Below are 21,571 nucleotides of genomic sequence, written 5' to 3' on the forward strand. Positions count from 1 at the left end.
CCACCGCCTCCTCAGCAGGGTCACTGAGATCACTAGCTTTTCTTGAAATGGCCATTTTCACTGGCAGGTGCATTATACCCTGTATTTTCAGATTGTTTTTCCATTCTGAATGTTTGGCAGGTTGATTGCTCTGGCTGCATTGACGGAGAAAGGGCTGACAAATGTAGTTGGGCTGGCTGAAAAGACAGTGATTACTGTTTTCCTTTGTGGCTGATTGAGGCCCTTGAAAGGAAAAATTTTAACCTTCACCATTTGGTTCAAAAGTATGAGCATATATTGAAATCATTCGTGCCATTTATCGTAGTTCTGTAAACTTGTCAGAACGTAAAAATCGCTCAATTTCAAGTAATGTAGGATTGGCATACGTCATTATCATTTTGATTAACTTGGAGGTTGTATCATTGTGTGCATTATACAGTGTCATTTAAAGCTTTCTTTCCTACAGGTACAGTTGTATTTTTATTGCTTATACTATAGAGTTAGAAAGATTTTCATAGCTCTCTATACCTAACACTATGTGTGTGGTTTGGCAGCTGGTGTGGCCTACAAGCTGCATTTTGTTTGCAGGGTAAAGGCTTGTCTGTAGGCCTCCTGGAGTGCTAGTAATTGCACAGGCTCACCATTGGGGAGAGACTGGATTGGAAGCAGTGAAGCGGAAGAATGTTATGCCATCCCATTGCCACCTTGTACAGAAAGACACAATCCCAGCAGTGCCATCTGGTTGTTGCTATCTAGTCAGCTGGCCTGGCTGCTGGGACCATGACTTGGCAGCTGGTTTCCATCCTTGACCATTCTTTTGTGAATGTTGTATGTACATGTGTTTTAGAGAATTCTGAACATGGGTCAGGGCAATGACTGTAACTCTCTAACAAGTCCCCTTACTGAATAGGCTCTCGTTACTCGAGGTGCACTCCGCTGCAGACGCCTGCTGCCGTCCCTTTATAGACAGATGACACATCTGTTTAGGCAATAAAAAGAAACATTTTCTTCTTTAAAAAATTCATGTCAGGATGAAGAGAAAGAGAAGGTAGGCAGGATTGTATGTTTTATAAATTATCATTTTATAAATTATTTTAATTAGACATTTTAAAAGAAATGGTTTCAAGTTACTTCCTGGCTGGGAATATGGGAGAGGATTTAGTAATGACTAAAGTCTTAAAAACATTGTATATTATGCCAATATATATTTTTGTTCAAACTAAGAAAACATTTTAAGTGTTTATTGCTGCATCATGTACTTGCATGATAATAAGACTTGCATTTAAAATGACAGAATAGAAAATGTGGTGTCATAGCTATTATCTTTAAAATCTGCCGTTCAAATAGCAACCTGAGAGTTAATGTAAGCCATCTTTATGCCATAAGAAGACCCATTAGACACTGATGGTTTCAGATCACAAGTAAGCAGCCAGCTCTGTAGGCTATTTTAGACATTTGATTTACTTCATTCTATAGCATTAATGTGTCAGCATGCTACTGAAAACTCTGCTGGAGTTGCAGTGTTGTCCTGTCCTGAATCATAAATGCTTGCAAGCTTTCAAGGATTTCCATAAGGAATTGATTCCCAGTTGCTTATGTATCTTATTTCAGCGTATGTAACTACAGAATTAGGTATGTCTGTTGATGAGGGTATACATAGACTTAGGTTCTGCTTAATTCTTTCTTTAAAAATGATTGGTAAGTATTTATTTATACACTTTCTGTCTTGATGGTTTGTTTCGTATTTAGGAAGTTGTGATACATTCTGAAATATGACCTCAGAAAAAATGACCAGCTATTTTCATGAAAATAATTTTTGTCTTGTTCTGTTTTTTTCAGATGAAGAGGAAGAAGATGATGTTGTGACTCCTAAACCACCTATTGAACCTGAAGAAGAGAAAACTTTAAAGAAAGATGAAGAAAATGATAGTAAAGGTATCGTAAAGAATTTAACTAAAAACAAGTCCGATGATTCTTGTTGAGATGTGTGATGTAAGTATTAAAATGCTGCAAGTCAAAGAGGTGAATTTCATTGAAAAAGAATGTGTGGCATTCATTGATCCAAACTGATAGTGAGCTGACATGATTTGACATAAATCAGACTTCAGAAAACTATTTGTTTTCCAGCTCCCCCTCATGAGCTTACTGAAGAAGAAAAACAACAAATTTTACACTGTGAGGAATTTTTAAGTTTCTTTGATCATTCTACAAGAATTGTAGAAAGAGCTCTTTCTGAGCAGATTAACATCTTCTTTGACTACAGTGGGAGAGATTTGGAAGACAAAGAAGGGTAAGGTTTAATTGCTAACATTATAGCTTCAACAGTGTTAAATTATAATAAATAAGAGTAAAAGTGATATAATACCATGTTTGTTTTGGATTTGGTCTTTTTCTGTAGAGAGATTCAAGCAGGTGCTAAACTATCCTTAAATCGACAGTTTTTTGACGAGCGTTGGTCTAAGCATCGTGTTGTTAGTTGTTTGGATTGGTCATCTCAGGTAAAAAAATAACAAAATTGGTTACTGTTAACTCATGGGGACTGTTTGTCACTACATCAATATATAGAATTTGAAATAATAGGATGATGTTTCTAATGTTACCGTATTCATTTTGTCTTACATATTGTGACACAATTGGAAACATTATCTATGTTTAAAATTCAGGACTTCATTTAAATCACAACCCAGTTTTACTAACTTCAGTGGCTCACCAAATTCTTTGGGCAAAACTTTAGTGCATAATTTTAATATAATATTTTAATATTAAAACATTTTAAATCATTAACTACTGATTTTTAAATTGTACTAAGTTCCCAGTGAGCATAACTCAAGATATCTTTCTTGGTAAAGATTCAGATTCTTGTATTTTCATAATTATGTTATGAAAGCATCTGAGTAACAAAGAACATAAAATAGTTCTTATTTATGCAAAGAATTTCTTTTCTACTTGATTCTTGTGAACAGTATCCAGAGTTACTTGTTGCTTCCTATAATAACAATGAAGAGGCTCCTCACGAGCCAGATGGTGTGGCCCTTGTATGGAATATGAAGTACAAAAAAACTACCCCAGAGTATGTGTTTCACTGCCAGGTAAGATGATTTTAGCAGTCTTCTCCAAGTTTAAGAATTCATTGATGACTTTAGACAAATGCCTTTTTTCTTTCCTTGTCAACATAATGATTTCATTGGATTGGCATTTAACTAAATCACTCCATATTTGCAAACAGATGTTAACAGAAAACTGAAAACTTCTCAGTTCAGCATGATCTGCCTTTTGTAGCTTTTCTGACATCTCTTATAATGTTTAATCACACCCAAAGTCTTTTGCAGTTGTGATTTTCTGTGATTGTGATTGATTGTATAAGAGGAATCTTTTATAAAATGCCTTTCCTATAGGGAGTTTCTCAGGAACTTATTTGTTGAATATACAATTAGACTAGTCTGCCCACTGAATTACTTATACATGGCCTGAGGAGTTGGAACTAGATAGTTTTAAGTAGAAACATATGTCTCAAGAAGAAATCAAATGCAGATTTTAAAAGTCGATTTATTGGAAGGTTAGATTTAGCAAGCCTTTTCTGATTGCAACATTACAGTCTTTCAATAATGTCATAATTCTGGGGGGGTGGGGTGGGAATAACAACAGTTAACTGAATCAAAGGTAGCATATACTTGGCTGTCCAAGGCTGTCACAGAGCCAGTTATGTTTTGATTTAATGCTGTAAGCAGATAGAATAATATTTGCTTCCTTTGAAAAATTGCTTTAAAATATTTGTATAAAAAGTCATTACATATCACTTGTTAGCCAAAAATTCTGAAGATAATACTTTTATATTCCTGAAATAAACTAAAATTGTTAATGAATTTATTTCATTGTTTTTATAACCTTTAATACTTCACAGTAAAGGAGGAAATGTCTTAGATAGTGGATTTATTTTTATAACTTGTCCGGCTTCTTCCATTTGAATTTTTAAAATCTTGCTTACTTTTAGTCAGCTGTGATGTCGGCTACATTTGCAAAATTTCATCCAAATCTAGTTGTTGGTGGTACATATTCAGGCCAAATTGTGCTTTGGGATAACCGTAGCAATAAAAGAACTCCAGTGCAAAGAACTCCACTGTCAGCTGCTGCACACACAGTAAGTAAATAAGATTATTTCCATTACACTTCTCTGCTCCTTCCCATTAACTGCTTAGTAGTGTCCATCAGAGTAGTCTCAGAATGTGCTTCCTTTGAAGTATGAATTCCTCATCATCATTTAGCAACCAGGAATGAAGGCTGAATTCTGCTTTATTAGAGACTCATCTTCTGAGGTGGATATTTTGCTAATCTAAAGAATCACAGAAAACTTCACATGAAAATACCATCAAGTTACTTGAGACTGTTTTCATATAAAACATAATGCCTGTGATAAGACAATTTTTTTTTAATTGTAAAATAACTGATTTTTTCTTTATCTCTCCTTAGCACCCTGTGTATTGTGTTAATGTAGTTGGAACGCAAAATGCTCACAATCTGATTAGCATCTCTACTGATGGGAAAATTTGTTCTTGGAGCCTGGACATGCTTTCCCATCCACAAGTAGGTTTAACTTGGAAAACTGACGTTTTAAAGCAAGTATCATTATTATTCAAATATTTATGTATCCCAGCTTATGTTTTTTATGAACTGTTTTATAATAGTATTATTAACAGTTTAAAAGCCTAAATATAGACTGCTGTGTATCTATTTTACTAACAAACCTGCTTCATTTAATCATCATTGTAGGTTTATGTAAGTAGTAAAATAAAATAATTATTCATAAATTAGCTAAATTTTCTATAAAAATGAAAAGTTGGCAAGTTTACAGAATTCCTTTTTTTTCCAATGGTAGGATAGCATGGAGTTGGTTCATAAACAGTCAAAGGCAGTAGCTGTGACATCCATGTCCTTCCCTGTTGGTGATGTCAACAACTTTGTTGTTGGGAGTGAGGAAGGCTCAGTGTACACAGCATGCCGTCATGGCAGGTAAGGCTAAACTGGAATTTGTCATTATTTCATATTCTCTCTTCAGCCATTTCATTGAAACAAACCGCTCCATGTTTCAGTAGAAGTCTGTTTTAGAACCACTCTGTATGTGACAAAATTAGGTATATTCAGGCTTCTAAATTTAAAACTTGTAATACTTTTTGTTTTTTTAAGTCATTTTTGAATTCATGGTATGTCTTCAATTTTGTGGGTTGTGGTGTATTGGGCTTTTTGTACATGTATATGTATACACAATAGTAATTAGTGACAGAAGGCATATTCAGCAATTCCAAATGTAATAACCAACCACCCATAAAGTTGTAAATAAGATTACACGCTATTTTCCTCACTTTGATTTATTTGGACTTTGAACGTTAGTTCAGTCTTCCTGATAATTGTATAGTAATGTCACGTACATGTTTTAGATTGACTAGTATTTCTCCTGCTGTTCAATCTGTTCTGAAATTGTATAGCTGTACCTTATCAATTGCTTCCTTAAATAAAATTGATTGTCCAGATTTCATCTCAAATACAGCTCACCTTAACTTTAAAGCTTTTGATTTAAAGGAAGGTAGCCCAGATTGTCTTTCTTATAGGAAGCATCACTTTGTCGGTATTCCACCATCTCTGATGTTGGACTTTTAGGTTTTTGTTTTTTGATAGTTGGTTTTTGTTTTTGTCAACAGCATGTTTATGGTACCCGTATGTACTTACTACTCTAGTAGTACAAGCTCATTTCATTGCACTTCACAGTACTGCGCTTCACAGATACTATATTGTTTTCACAAATTGAAGGTTCGTGGCAGCTCTACATTGAGCAAGTCTTTGGGGCACTGTTTTTTCCAATAGCATGTGCTCATTTTAGGTCTGTGTGTCTCATTTTGTTAATTTTCACATTATTTGAAACTTTTTAATTAGGGTATTGTATACTTAATATATTACAGTATAATGTCAACTTTTATATGTACTGGGAAACAAGAAAAACTGTGTGACTTGGCTTTATTGTGATACTCACTTCACTCATTGAACCTGCAATATCTCTGAGGTACTACTGTATTGCTAAATCTGGATAGAATAACAATAAACTTTTAAGAGTTGAAGTTTGTTGAAATCAGGTCAAGATCTGATATTTAAACTCATAATAGATTGCATTTATAAGTGGTATGCTAATAGATTTCCCTAATGTTTTCACTTTTATGAAATAGCAAAGCTGGCATCAGTGAGATGTTTGAGGGACATCAAGGACCAATCACTGGCATCCATTGCCATGCAGCTGTTGGAGCAGTAGACTTCTCACATCTTTTTGTCACTTCATCATTTGACTGGACTGTAAAACTTTGGACAACTAAGGTATCTAAAATACAGATGTTTGCTCATTTGCTCAAGTTTCTGACACAAGGTGGTGCTCTAATACTGCATAGAAAAGATTAAAAGCTTTCAAATAGCTTACAATTATCTATTGATAGATCAACCCTGAGAAAAAAGGTTACACAGAACATGAATGAGCTTTTGGATGTTACGGTTTTCATAAAAGTATGCTGGCTAATATGGAAACCTCACATATGCCATTCTGTCCACGAGTTGAGGCTTTGCAAGCACAGAACTGTTTACCTTGAGTGAGTTGTACAGGAAGAAGCCCCTGATGGCACAGGGCTAAGCCGTTTTATTTTGTTGTAAAAAGGGTCATTATGATTTGGAACCACCTCCATGGCACCTATCACCTTCAACATCGTGCATAGCACCTCTCACAGTTGTGATAGTATATCACAAATGCCACGCATCGCTCCACAGAGCTTGTAAAGGATTATTCAGCACTGTAGTGCCTCACAGAATTGATGGAAAAATGAAGAAAACTAGCTGACATGAAGGTTCTGTACGATAAAGTTATACATAAGAAACTTGAGTCATTAGGAAAACCTGGTGTAAAGGCATGGAAGCATTTTTTCCCTTGTCTCCTACAATAAATTAGTTAGTTTTGATCTTAATAAGCTTTGGTGGTGGTGGGTTTGTTCCATGGAGTCAGTTCCAACTCATAGCAACTCTCTATAGGGTTTCCAAGGCTGTAAATCTTTACAGGAGCAGAAAACCTTATCTTTCTCCCCCGGAATGACTGGCAGTTTTGAACTGCTGACCTTAAGGTTAGCAGCCTGACTCTTTGAAAAGCTCTCTTATAAAGTGCTTCCTGATCCTCCAGCAGTTCCACCTAAGTGCAACAGGACAGGAGAATGATTGTACAGATTTCAGTTTTAATTTCTCAATCATCTTTTGGCTAGGAACTAGCCATGTATCAAATTGGTTCCAACTCATAGCGACCCTGTATAGAGTTTCCGAGGAGTGGCTGATGAGTTTGAACTACTGACCCTGCAATTCATCCAAACTTGTGGTCCAGTGCTTATCCTACAGAGCAACCCCAGGACTAAATTCGTGCTTAAGTCTAATAAAGGGAGCATTTTTTTTTTAATGCTTAAAACAGTGTCTAATATGTAATAGGCACTTAAATGTTTGCTTCCTCCTTTTCCTCTTAAAGATGATCAGACAGTGCTTGAATGCATTTAATAAATCATCTGGTTTCTATCTTGGAATGCTCTTGAATTCTGTGTTATTTTAGTGAGTCTTAAACAGAGGAAAATGCAGAGGGAGATTCTCACAAACATAAGCAAAGAAATGCATAATGTAGCTAGTACACCCAAAGCAAGATAGAGAAATTTTGAAAGATGAACAAAGCCAATTGTTTCTGGCTAAACTGCAGGCAGCCTGCAAGTTACCAGATTCGTGGATGTGCTTTTACCTTGTTATTGTTAGGTGCCCTCGAGTCGATACCAACTCATAGCGAACCTGTGCACAACAGAATGAAACACTGCCCGATCCTGAGCCAACCTCACAATTGTTGGCATGCTTCAGCCCATTGATTCTGCCACTTGGCCAATCCATCTTGCTGTGGGTCTCCCTCTTTTTCTCTGACCCTCCACTTTAACAAACAGGATATTCTTCTCCAGAGACTGGTCCCTCCTGACAATATGTACCAAGTATGAGAAATGAAGTTTGGACATCCTGGCCTCCAAGGATCACACTGGCTGCATTTCTTCCAACACAGATCTGTTGGTTCTTTTGGCAGCCCATGGTACTTTCAATATTCTCCTCCAGCACCATAACTCAAAAGCATTAATTCGTCTATGCTCTTCCTTATTCACTGTCCAGCTTTCTCATCCATATGAGGTTATTGAGAATACCATGGCTTGGGTCAGGCACACCTTAGTCCTCAAGCTGACATCTTTGCTCTTCAATACTTTAAAAAGGTCTTGTGCAGCAGATTTGCCTAATGTAATACGTCCTCAGATTTCTTGACTGCTGCTTCCACGAGTGTTGATAGTTGATCCAAGAATGAAGTCCTTGACAACTTCAGTCTTTTTTCCATTGATAAGAATATTGTTTATTGGTTCAGTGGTGAGGATTTTTGTTTTCTTGACATTGAGATGCAATCCATACCGAAGGCTGTGCTCTTTGATCTTCATCAGTAAATATTCTTTCAGCAAACAAGGTTGTATCATCTGCATATCAAATGTTGTTAATGAGTCTTCCTTCAATCCTGATGCCACGTGTTTCTGCATAGAACCCAGCTTCTCGGATTATTTGTTCAGCATACAGGTTGAATAAATATGGTGAGAGAATACAACCTTGTTGCACACCTTTCTTAATTTTAAACCATTCAGTGTTCCCCTGTTCTGTTCGAACAACTGCCTCTTGGTCCATGTACAGATTCCTCATGAGCACAATTAAGTGTCCCAGCATACTCATACTTTGCAATGTTGTCCATAGCTTGTAATGATCCACACAATCGAAAGCCTTTGAATAGTTAATAAAGCACAGGTAAACAACTTTCTGGTATTCTCTGCTTTCAGCCAAGATCCGTCGGACATCAGCAATGATATCTCTCATTCCATGTCCTCTTCTGAATCTTGCTTGAACCTCTGGAAGTTCTCTGTCAATGTATTCTTGCAGCTGTTTCTGTATTACCTTTAGTAAAACTTTACTCACATGGGATAGCAAAGGTATTGTCCAATGATTTCCGCATTCCCTTGGGTCACCTCTCTTTGGAATGGGCACAAATATGGATCTCTTCCAATCAGTTGGCCAGATAGTTGTCTTGCAAATTTCTTGGCAGAGATGAGTGAGTGATTCCTGTTGCCGCCTTACTTTCTTCAAGTTTTATTCCAATTCCTGGTGCCTTGTTCTTTGCCAGTTCCTTCAGTGCACCTTGGACTTTTTCCTTCAGTATCATTGGCTCATGATCATATGCTACCTCTTGAAACGGTTGAACATCAACCATTTCCTTTTGGTAGAGTGACTCTGTGTATTCCTTCCATCCATCTTCTTTTGAAGATGCTTTCTGCACCATTCAATAATTTTCTCAGAGAATCCTTCAATAACAAAAATTGAGGCTTGAATTTTTTCTTCACAGCTTGAGAAATGCTAAATATGTTCTTCCTTTTTGGTTTTCTGACTCCAGATCTTTGCACATTTTATTGTAATATTTGACTTTGTCTTCTCGAGCTGACCTATGAAATTTTCTGTTCATCTCGTACCTTAGTAGACCTTTATATAGACACAGAGACATTGCATGTTTGTTAGGCTGATAGCCTGCTTGCTTTTTCAGTAATCAAAAAGAATTTTAGATCTAGTTGTACTTTTATTTTTGGATGTGTTTTTTAATCACAAGGTTCAGTTTACCAGCCTTCTCTTTGCTTAAATTTAAGACTTCAGCTGCTCCATCCTTAACACATACCCACAGCAGGACTGGAAAATGAAAAGTTCGTCTTGCCTAAACAAGAACAAAACTTATCAGTGATAGCAGTCCGGTTGATACTAGCTTTTGTGGTACTACATAACTGGTTGCTTGGTGGTTGGTATTTTTTATTCTCGTAGTTTTGCTATATTTCAACATATTACTCAACATTCTTCTGAATCAGAAAGACAGTCAGGCATATCTCTTTCATTGCTAATTAAGCTACACATTACTGCTTTCCTTGAGACTTATCTAGAAGCTGCATTCACTCATTCAGTCATGACATATGCCTCTTCCCTGCTCCACACACATAAATACCCCCTCCACAGGTAATGGCCAAAAGATGGTGTAGCATAAAGCAGTGTATTTTCATACATACTCAGGTACTCTCTAAAACTTATCAGAAGAATTATCCTTTAGTCTAACTTTTCTATACATAAATAGTTCTACTCTGTGAAAATTAGAGCAGCCAACAATCTACTGAGTAAATATTTTTATGTTTGGTCATACCCTGACTCCCCCTATCAGTATTTCAGTCTCAGATTTACAATTCTGGTTATTTGTGGTGTTGATGTCTCCCCTCTGTGCTCGCCAGTACGATGGTAATGACTAACAGGCTGTTTTATAATAGTGTCTCTTTAAACATGTTGCCACAATTCCATTTTAAGCTTTTTAAACCAGTGTCTTCACATTTGTGGATTTAACATGCTTTCAGTGTTGTGCTTGTTTTCCTTTACAGTGCTTTCTGACTTTGGAAATTGATCCGTCATACGTTGGAAACATGAATCATTTGTGTCATTTAAAATCTGGTTCTGCTCTAGTAACACAACAAGATGCCTTCTATGTCTCATTTCAGGTGGTTCTCCAAAAATCCTTGGAAAGCTCACTTTAACACTGCCTCTAATTTAGTCCTGGTGTGGCACTGGGTTAATGTGCCAGACTGCAAAGCCATTTGAACTGCAAGGTTGGCAGTTCAAGCTCACCAACTGCTCCTCGGAAACCCTATACAAGGTCGCTATGGGTCGGAATCGACTCGATGGCACTTCATAACAACAATTTAGTTTTAAGTAATATCCTTCTATTACCAGCCAGCCTGTTGATTGGCAGCTGAGCGCTCTAACCAGGGTTCCTTTGTATAGAACATAAACAAAGGCAATTTCCACGTATTGGTACAGGTTAATTAGCCAAGGCATTCCTTCTAATGTAGGTGAAGAAACAGTTATTTCTCAAGTATTAAATCTTTCCCTACTCGTGAGTTTGTAAAAGTCCCAGAATTTTGGTTCATTAAACTGTTTTCATTACTTTTTTTAACTGAGCTATTTTTAGTACAAACCTCTGCCCAACCCCCCAAAAAAATATAATAACAAAAATTTTAAAAACTGCTGCCATGAAATTACTTTTAGTCCTGGTATAGCACTATAGGATCAGCACTGGACCGCAAGGTTGGTTTGAACCACAAAGTTGGTGGTTCAAAGTCACCAACTGCTCCTTGGGAACCTTATATAGGGTCGCTATAAGTCAGAACTTACTCAAAGGCACTTACCAGCAACAACAATAGAATAGAGTAGAGCTGTCCCATAGGGTTTCCAAGGCTGTAAATCTTTACAGAAGCAGACTGCCACACCTTTCTCCCACATTGCAGCTGGTGTGTTGGAACTGTCAACCTGCTGATTGGCAGCAGAGCACTTTAGCCACTGTACCACCAGGGTTCCTTTGTATAGAACATAAACAGGCAATTTCCACGTATTGGTATAGTTTAATTAGCCAAGGCATTGTTTCTAATATAGGTGAAGGAACACTGTTATTTCTCAACGATCAAATTTGAAAATTGATAATAAGCACTTTGGCAGGCCTGAATGTAAAAGTTTGATTTGGACGTAGTGGTGCTGGTTATGTGCCATGGAGTCGGTTCCAACTCATAGCGACCCTGCACACGGTTTCCAAGGCTATAAAGCTTTACGGGAGCAAAAACCTTATCTTTCTCCTGCAGAATAGCTGGTAGTTTCAAACTGACCTTACGGTTCACTGCCCAGTTCGTAACCGCTACACTACCAGAGCACCTTTGATTTGGATGTAGACCTGGTAAATTAACTTCACATCCAACTATATCTGACAATGCTTACTATCAATAAGGACTTCTGGTGTGGTGCTGTAGGATAAGAACAGGACCACTCGGTTGGTTTGAACCACAAGGTCGGAGGTTCAAACTCACTGGTCGCTCCTCAGAAACCCTGTACTGGGTTGCTATGAGTCAGAACCAACTTGACAGCACTTAACAACAATAACAACATTACAAATAGCTTCTTTTTTAGTATTGTAAATATATATGCATAACACTAATTCAACATATAGATTACTCATTAAATGTAAGTATTTATTTGGGGAACAAAATATAATATAGTTTCTAGACAAAAGCTTATCAGAGCCATATTTTACCATAAAGTGACAAACTTTAGGCTGTTAAGATAATTCCATATTAATTTATAGTAATTTGTAGTCCACAAACACTTTAAATATTTACACAACCTCTGAAGTTTCAAACTCCCTCCTTAATTTAACAGCTTACCCATCTAGATCTCAGGGAGTTACCAGCATTAAAATAAAGCTAAAAAGATCCTACCAAAGCTAGGGAATAATAACTATATATAGATTATAGATGTTAAAATGGACAGTGCATGGAAGTTAGGATGTTTCTTGAAGAAAGCTGATTTGTTATTGTCCAGTATCCAGTCTCTCCTTTGCATGTTCAAAAATTCAGTTTTGTTTATCTGCTAGCATTGATTAGACTGAATGATGTTGACTGAAGCTAACAAGTTCCTAAGATGCTGGTACATAGAAGAAATGTCAGTTTTTTAACTTGCACTGAGAAACATAGCTGCCCGAAGGCCCAGATACTTAGATACTTACATTATTAGCCTGACCAGCTCATTGTTTCCTATAGACAACCCACATGGGAAGCCAAATTATAATCAGAAGGTTGCTTGGTGAGCAAGAATTTGGAACAAAAGAAGTTTTATAATTTGAATGTTTAATGGCATCAGGCTAACATAGGCTGATTCATTCATCTTCAAATAGAGATAGTCTTGCTGTGGGGTGGTTAATTCTCTAATTCCAGTGACTGAGACTCCCTCTCTCCTGGGTAGTGTGTGAATAGCTGCTGTCTTATTTTCCTTGTAAGACTTTGCTGATTTATAATTGACAAATTCCTTCTCAAGAAATTACTACCGCCAGTCGGGCTATATAGAAAAGTGAGCAAAAGGAGCCTGAATGGCGCTAACTGAAAGGTTGATGGGTCACAACCTTTCGCCACAGGAGAAAGGCTTGTCGATCTGCCTCCATAAAGATTCCAAACTAAGAAGCCGTGTGGGTCCATTCTACTCTAGTTTAGGGATCTGTTTGCATACAATTTGAGGACATAACTTACTTACAGTGAAGGAGCACATCTCACTGTTATCTTCATGTATTTACTGCGAGGACTCTGTTATTAATCTACAACTCCCCGGTTACTCTGGCTTTGAGAAACAATGTTAAAGAAATTAGAGAAAAACACGGTTGCCCTCTTGACCATGCAGTGTTTGTTCTCACCATGCAACAGAATGAGGTACCTGTACTTAATTCAAATGTTCTCTGTCCTTCAAAGAAACCTTGCTTTTTTTTTCTGACAAACATTTTGAAAACCTCTTATGTGCTAGTATTTTAGAGTTGTAGAGACCTTAGAAATGATCCATTTCAGTGGTTCTCAATCTTCACCACACATTAGAATCACCTGGGCAACTTTTGAAACCCTCAATGCTCACCTGGCACCTCAAATCAGTTAAGGTCAGAATCTTGAACAGGGAGACCCAGACAATAACATCTTTTTTATACTCCCCAGATGATTGAAATGTATCAAGGTTCCAAACCACTGATACAAAACCTTGTTTTATAAATAAGGAAATAGAAGCCTAAAGAGGTGAAGTGACTTTTCTGAAGCCTTAAAAATAGTCATTGTCTATAATCACATTACTAAAATTTGAGGAAATGTTGCCATTTTTGTTGTATTTTTACTTTTAATGCAATGTTTTACCCATTTATAGGGTGTCCTGCTTCTTTCTCTGATTGCAGAGTAGTTCAGTGAATAGTTGAACTATTTCCTGAAAATGGTATGCTTTTGAAGTATAGCTGAGGAGTCATAAATCTAGCAGAGTGGTCCTTAACCATTGTGTGCCTCAGAACCACTAGTGGAGCAACACCGGAAGTACTGATCAAGTGCACCTGAGCTGGAACTCTTAACGTCTATACTAGTATTTTTACAAAGCTCTGGAGATGATTGTGATGCGGTTCCTTGTAAGTTGAAAACCATTACTACAGAACCAGACTTCATTTGGCATTGTTGCCAGCAAGAAAATCCATTCTGACTCACAGTGACCCCATGTGTTACAGAGTAGAATTGCCCCAGAGTTTTCTTAGATAAGCATTGGGGTCAGCACTTCTAACTCACTAGGCACTCCTTGGAAACCCTACACAGGGTCGCTGTGAGTCAGAATTGACTCAACAACACATAACAATAATCTTTATGGAAGCAAATCGCTAAATCTTTCTTTCTTAGAGCTAAGTGCAAATTATTTGTGCCACTCAGGACCTACTTGCTATGGTGGGGGGAGGCGGGGTTGTGTGCCATGGAGTCAGTTCTGACTCATAGTGACTCTGTGTAGGGTTTCTAAGGATGTAAATCTTTACCAGAGCAGAAAGCCTTATCTTTCTTCAGCGGAACAACTGGTAGTTTCAAACTGCTGACTTTGCAGTTAGTAGCCCAGCTCATAATGCACTATGTTACCAGGGCTCCTTGTACTTGTCATGGAGCGTTACAGGTAAATACTGATCTTGTTGTCGTTAAGCACCGTCACGTCAATTCCGACCCATAGCGACCCAGTATAGGGTTTCCGAGAAGCAGCTGGTGAGCTTGAACTGCCTACCTTGCAGTTCAAATGGCTTTGCATTCTGGCACATTAACCCGCAGCGCCACACCAGGACTACAAATACTGATCTTAGGAGGAGAAAAAAATCTCTTCATTTCTGTTTTCAGCTTACTTTTATGTTTTGTTTCAGAAAAAATGTTTTCAATAAATTTTTTAATTTTTAAAATTGCAATGCTGGTGTTGACATTTAGTATCAACTGAAAAAGTTAAAACATTTTTTAACTTTTCATTATAGAAACTTTAAAATATATACCAAAGCAGAGTGAATGTATAATGAAACGAATATACCCGTCACCCAACTTTACAGTTCTCAACAAATGACCAGTCTCACTTGATCTGTAGCCATGTAGGCCCCTTCTATCCCTCCTTGTAGTTGTTGTGTTAAGTGCTGTCAAGTCGGTTCTGACTCATTGTGACACTATATAGGGTTTCCAAAGAGTAGCTGATGGATTTGACCTACTGACCTTGTTGTTATTAAATAGTCTGGTATACAAACGTAGACATTATTAGTTCATCTGTATTAAGTATTTAGTATGTATTTGTAAAGTTGTAAATAAAGCCTTTAAACATTACCATAATGCCATTATATTATTATTCCATCCCAACAAATGAACAATAATTTCTTAATTTCATCAAATAAAAAAATGTTTTATTTCCCACACAGTATTTGTTTGAAGCAGGATCCAAATGAGGTCCATGTCTTTGTGATTGGTTGGCATTTTTTAAAAGCCCTCTCATAACAGGGTTTTATTCACAATCTTTATTCTTGCTTTGTTGTGTTTAAAGAGGATACAAAATTAGTTGTCCTGTGTTTCTCACAGCCTGGATTCTACATGCCTGTGATATATTTTATCTTGTTCCCCTAGCCCCTGTGTTTCCTATAAGTAATACTTAGATGTTTGCCCTGTGGAGCAGCTGGTAGTTTCGAACTGCTGACCTTGCTTTAGCAGCCCAACTCATAACCCTAAGCTACCAGGGCTCCTTCCATCAGCCCCTGGAAACCATTAATCTACTTTTTTGTTTCTGTGGATTTGCCTACTGTAGACATTCATGGTTATTTCGTAGAATCACACAGTATGTGACTTGCTTCTTTCACTTTGCATGTTTTCAAGGTTCATCTTTGTTGTGTCTTTGCTGATACTTTATTCCTCTTTATTGAATATGGATATATCGTTTCTTGTTTATGCTTTTATCATTTGATGTACATTTGAATTGCTTCCACTTTTTGTCTATTATGAATAATGCTGTTATGAACATTCATTACATACATTTTACATTAACCTATGTTTTCATTTCTCTTGATTATATAACTATAAGAGATCAGTTTTGAGAAATTGAGAGACTGTTTTCCAAAGTAGTTCTACCATTGTACATTCCCACCAGCAATGTATGAAGGATTCGGTGTCTTCCCTGTCAACAACACTTTTTGTTATCTTTTAGATCATAATTACGCTAGTAAAGTTTTACTAAAGGAAATATAGAAATGGCTACAATCATACATTGACAGAGAACTTCCTGAGGTTCAAGCGAGATTCAGAAGAGGCGTGGAACCAGGGATATCATTGCTGATGTCTGATGGATCTTGGCTGAAAGCAGAGAATATCAGAAAGATGTTTCCCTGTATTTTATTGACTATGCAAAGGCTTTTGATTTTGTGGATCATGACAAGATATGGACAACATTGCAAATTATGAGTATTCCGGAACACTTAATTGTACTTATGAGGAATCTGTACCTGGACCAAGAAGCAGTTGTTCGAACAGAACATGGGAACACTGAATGGTTTAAAATTTAAAAAGGTTGTGCAACAAGGTTGTGTTCTTTCACCATACTTATTCAACCTGTATACTGAGCAAATAATCCGAGAAGCTGGGTTCTGTAAAGAAAAATGTGACATCAGGATTAGAGAAAGACTCATTAACAAGCTGAGATACACAGATGATACTACCTTGCTTGCTGAATGTGAAAAGGACTTAAAACATTTACTGATGAAGATCAAAGAGCACAACCTTCGGTATGGATTATACCTCAATGTAAATAAAACAAAGATCCTTACCACTGGACCAATAAACAACATTCTTATCAACGGAGAAAAGACTGAAGTTGTCAAGAACTTCATTCTACTTGGATCAACTATCAACACTCACAGAAGCAGCAGTCAAGAAATCAAACGATGTATTACATTAGGTAAATCTTCTGCACAAGACCTTTTTTAAAGTGTTGAAGAGCAAAGATGTCAGCTTGAGAACTAAGGTGCACCTGACCCAAGCCATGGTATTTTAAATAACCTCATATGCATACGAAAGCTGGACAGTGAGTAAGGAAGACCGTAGAAGAATTGATGCTTTTGAGTTATGGTGTTGGAAAAGAATATTGAAAGTGCCATGGGCTGCCAAAAGAACCAATAGATCCGTTTTGGAAGACGTGCAACTAGAGTGCTCCTTGGAGGCCAAGATGGCCAAACTTCATCTCTCATACTTCAGACATAGTGTCAGGAGGGACCAGTCACTGGAGAAGGATATCATGTTTGGTCAGGTGGAGGGTCTGGGAAAAAGAGGAAGACCCCCAATGAGATGAACTGGCCAAGTGGCAGCATCGATGGACTCAAGCGTGGCAACAGTAGTGAGGTTGGCCCAAGATCGGGCAGTGTTTCATTGTGCTGTGCATAAGGTCGCTATGAGTCAGTACCGACTCGAAGGCACCTAACAACAAGGTGTACAACCACACCCATCTGTCAGCTTGCCTTACTGTGGTAGCTTGTGTGTGGCAGTGATATTAGAAGCTATGCCACCAGTATTGTAAATGCTAACAGGCTCAACCATGGTGGAAAGGGTTCAGTGGAGCTTCCAGACTAAGGCAGACTAGAGAAAAGAAGAGGCAGACCACTTCTGAAAACCTTATGAACAGCAGCAAAACATTATCTGACAAAGTATTGAAGATGAGCCTCTTAGGTTGGAAGGCATTCAAAACATGAGTGGATAAGATTTGTGAACTCAAAGTAGCATTGATATTAATGACATCATATATGGAGCAAAGCTTTCAGGGTCACAACTCAAAAGTGAGAAGAAATATTTACAGATATCCATTAATTATCAAAATGTGGAATATACCAAGTGTTAATCTGGGAAATTTTGAAGTTGTCAAAAACAAAATGGACTACATAAAGATAGATATTCTAGGTATTAGTGAGCTGAAATAGACTGTTGTTGGCCATTTTGAATCTGACAATCATATGGTTTACTGTGCTGGGAATGAGCAATGGAAGAGAAATTCCATCATAATCATTGTCAACAAGAACATATCAAGACCTATCTTGAAAATACACAAGAGTGAGGGTGGCAAATGAACAGCGAAGATAGGGGAAGACTTAGCAAGGCATGCATAGGTTAAATGGGATAGAGGTAAATAGTGATTTATATACAACCTTGGAATAACTGTGTTCTATGAATAGACACATGGAGTGAGACACAGGCTGAATGGATAATGGAGGGGGGTGGAATGTCTGTGGGTTTGACTGTCTTGTGAATATTGGTTTCCCCTGTTTGCCATTGTAAAATAGACATTTATGTGTGATCGAATGATTATTGGGCATTATCATTAAAGAAAGCCTGTAAGCCCACCTATAGTCTATAATGATTGGATTTACTAAAGGGGGAGTTAGATTTGCCCAGGGAAATAGACTTTTTGTTAAGCCTTTGTAGAGTATGAGGCCTTAGGTAGAATTCTGAACCCTACCCAGAGCCTTCTGAGTTGGGACATTCCCACTTGAAAAGACATGCAGACCAACCAGAACTGCTGGGAAAGTGGAAGATTCTTATTGAAGAAAGACCTGCAGAAATAAAGCAGACTGTTTGGCAGTTTGAATTTCAAGCAAGCTGTTTACTTTGGAGGGGAGGCATCATGACAAGAAACGTCAGGCCATCAGGGGAAGCCCCCTTCTAGATCTGAAACTTAAAGGGAACCCTCGAGCTGTCTCGTATGCTTACTGGGTAGCCACCTGGGTCTACTTGTGAGCGGAAGTAGTAAAGGAAATGCAGTAATGAAGACATAGTTTGAGTTTGGCTATGTTCCATTGATACCCATTGACCTTGAGATGAGCGAGAAGAGCTGGCTAGTCTGAAGTTTAGGAAGATGGGTGAACTCCTGAGCTCCTGGACACTGACCTAACCCCTGGGAACTAGGGCAGAGAGTGAAGTGGCCAGCTGGTCTGAAGTGCAGGGAGGTGTGTGTGAACTCCCAAACTTGTAACTAGTAACCTTTTGACCTAGTTTGGGAGGCTAGCTGACCAAAACGCAACCAGATGAAGATAAAGATGTTTGATACTGTAAGCAAGGGAAAATTGGTACAACTTGATGAACTAGACTTTTACTTATGGATGCAGTTGCTCAAAATTCCAACTGGAATGGAAGGATTCTTCATATCAAGGAACAAGCTTGTTTCCTCAGTGTACTGGGATGGGCAATGTAGACATTGGTTGTGAAAAATAGAGGAGGGAAAGCTATAAAGGCATGAAGTAGTTGGCTTACAAGCTTTCATGAGTGTGTTCAGTTTCAGAATGAGGAGGGCAAAGTAGACTTTCTACTGTAGAGCTTCCCTCTTTCCCAGATGGATCTGGTGAAAGGGAATGGGGGATGATGGTGATAGAATTTTATAATTGAATTGTGAGTAATTGTTAGCAGGATTAATTGTGATTGTCACAACTGTAATTGTAGAAGATATGTAACTGAAAGTGGGGAGTAGTTTAATTTTTCATTTTAGGAACAGGTGATTCCAGGACCATCAAGAAGGAAGAGCATGAGATCCCTACCTAGAAAAACAGCGACAGCAGAGATGGTGGTGGTGGCAGAGAGGTGGCATGGAGAAACAGAGCAGCTGCAGGCTCTAAGCTCATGGACTGAGTAAGGCTGGGAGCCTGTGGGCAGAAGGCTGCTTGGAGAAGGTGCCTTTTGGACTTTTAAATGAATATATTTATATGTGCATGTAATATTTTTGCATTTAGGAAAAAAAAAAAGATCTACCTAGAAGTACAATGTTGTCTGTGATAATAGCTATACGTCTACAAGGAAGACCAGTTAATACGACTATTGTTCAGATTTATGTACTAGCCACAAAAGCCAATGATGAAGAAACTGAAGAATTCTGTCAACTTCTTCAGTCTGAAATTCATTAAACATGCAATCAAGATGCATTGATAATTACTGATGATTGGAATGAGAAAGTTGGGAACAAAGAGGAAGGATCCATAGTTGGAAAATACAGCCTTGTTGATAGAAATGATGTTGGAGATGCATGATAGAATTTTGCAAGACCAGCAACTTTTTTCAACAATATAGACAGAGACTGTACACATGGACTGCACATGAACCTCATCAAAAGGAATACACATGAATCAAATTGACTATACCTGTGGAAGGAGACCATGGAAAAGTTCAGTATCATCAGCCAAAACAATGCCAAGGACCAACTTAGGAACACTCAGACCATCGGTCACTTACATGCAGTTTCAGACTGAAGAAAATTAAAACAAGTCTACAAGAGCCAAAATACCACCTTGAGTGTGTTGTTCTTGTTAGGTGCCATAGAGTTGATTCCAACTCATAGCAACCTTATGTATAACAGAACAAAACACTACCCGTTCCAGAATGGTCAGACTTTGTCTCTCATACTTGGAACATACTCTCAGGAAATAGCAGTCCTGGAAGAAGACATCATGCTTGGGAAAGTGGAGGATCAGCAAAAAAGAGGAAGATCCCCAATGAGATAGAGTGGCACATTGGGTAGCAATGGGCGCAAACACGATTATGAGGATGGTGCAGGGCAGTGTGTCTTTCTGTGGTACATAAGGGTCACTATGAGTCAGAACCGACTCGGCGGTACCTAACAACCTAATAATGGGTACAAGTGAGTCCTAGTGGTATAATAGTTAAGTGGTCAACTGTTAACCAAACGGTTGTCAGTTCAAACCCACCCTGTGGCTCTGTAGGAGAAAACACCTGGTGATCTGCTCTCATGAAGATTGCTGTAACAAAGTACCGTTGAGTCGGTTCTGACTCAGACCAACTCTATATAGTGTTCTGAAGCTGTAATCTTTGGGAGCAGAAGCCTCATCTTTCTCCTGTAAAGAAGCTGGTAGACTTGAACTACTGATCTTGTGGTTGGCAGTCCATTGCTTATCCTACAGAGCCACCATGCTCCCTGAAAACCCTACTTGGTCTTACTGAGTTGGTATGGGTTGGAATTGACTCAGTGGCACATAATAACAATGGGTATGAAATGATATTTTGCTTTTGATTTACATTTCTCTGATGACTTGTGTTGAGAACTTTTCATGTGTTTAGTGGACATTTTTATATATTCTTTGGAGAAATGTTTATATTCAGATCCTTTGCCCATCTTTCAATTGGGTTGTCTTTTTATCACTGAGTTGTGAGAGTGCTTTGTGTGTTCTTGATACAGGTCACTTAGCAAATGCGTGATTTGCAAATATTCTCCCATTGTATAGGTATCTTTTCACATTCTTAATGGAATTGTTTAAAGCACTAATTTTTTTTGTGTCTGTGTGTATATATATATATATACACACATACACACACACAAAAAAAAAAATTTTTGAAGAAAAATGTGGCGTCAAGATTGGAGGAAGACTCATTAACAACCTGCGACATGCAGATGATACAACCTTGCTTGCTGACAGCGAAGAGGACTTGAAACATTTCCTTATGAAGATCAAAGAGCACAGCCTTCGGTATGGGTTGCATCTCAATGTCAGGAAAACAAAAATCCTCACCACTGGACCAATAAACAACATTCTTATCAACGGAGAAAAGATTGAAGTTGTCAAGGA

General features: G+C 37.9%; 1 protein-coding gene across 8 annotated transcripts in view; it reads left to right on the forward strand.

The window, feature by feature from the left end:
* Positions 1 to 21,571, forward strand: part of DYNC1I2 (dynein, cytoplasmic 1, intermediate chain 2) — a 64,101-nt gene that overhangs the window by 33,498 nt on the left and 9,032 nt on the right. For 7 of the 8 annotated variants that reach the window (XM_006866630.1, XM_006866628.1, XM_006866625.1 and 4 more), the window contains 8 exons: positions 1,819 to 1,914; positions 2,107 to 2,269; positions 2,378 to 2,477; positions 2,943 to 3,068; positions 3,971 to 4,117; positions 4,447 to 4,560; positions 4,853 to 4,986; positions 6,192 to 6,336. In XM_006866630.1, coding sequence (XP_006866692.1) covers positions 1,819 to 1,914; positions 2,107 to 2,269; positions 2,378 to 2,477; positions 2,943 to 3,068; positions 3,971 to 4,117; positions 4,447 to 4,560; positions 4,853 to 4,986; positions 6,192 to 6,336 — 1,025 coding nt within the window. The remainder of the gene's footprint in view (positions 1 to 1,818; positions 1,915 to 2,106; positions 2,270 to 2,377; positions 2,478 to 2,942; positions 3,069 to 3,970; positions 4,118 to 4,446; positions 4,561 to 4,852; positions 4,987 to 6,191; positions 6,337 to 21,571) is intronic. The other variant, XM_006866632.1, reaches the window with a different exon arrangement.

Source organism: Chrysochloris asiatica, unplaced genomic scaffold (assembly GCF_000296735.1).
Source record: "Chrysochloris asiatica unplaced genomic scaffold, ChrAsi1.0 scaffold00094, whole genome shotgun sequence".
Lineage (NCBI taxonomy): Eukaryota > Metazoa > Chordata > Mammalia > Afrosoricida > Chrysochloridae > Chrysochloris > Chrysochloris asiatica.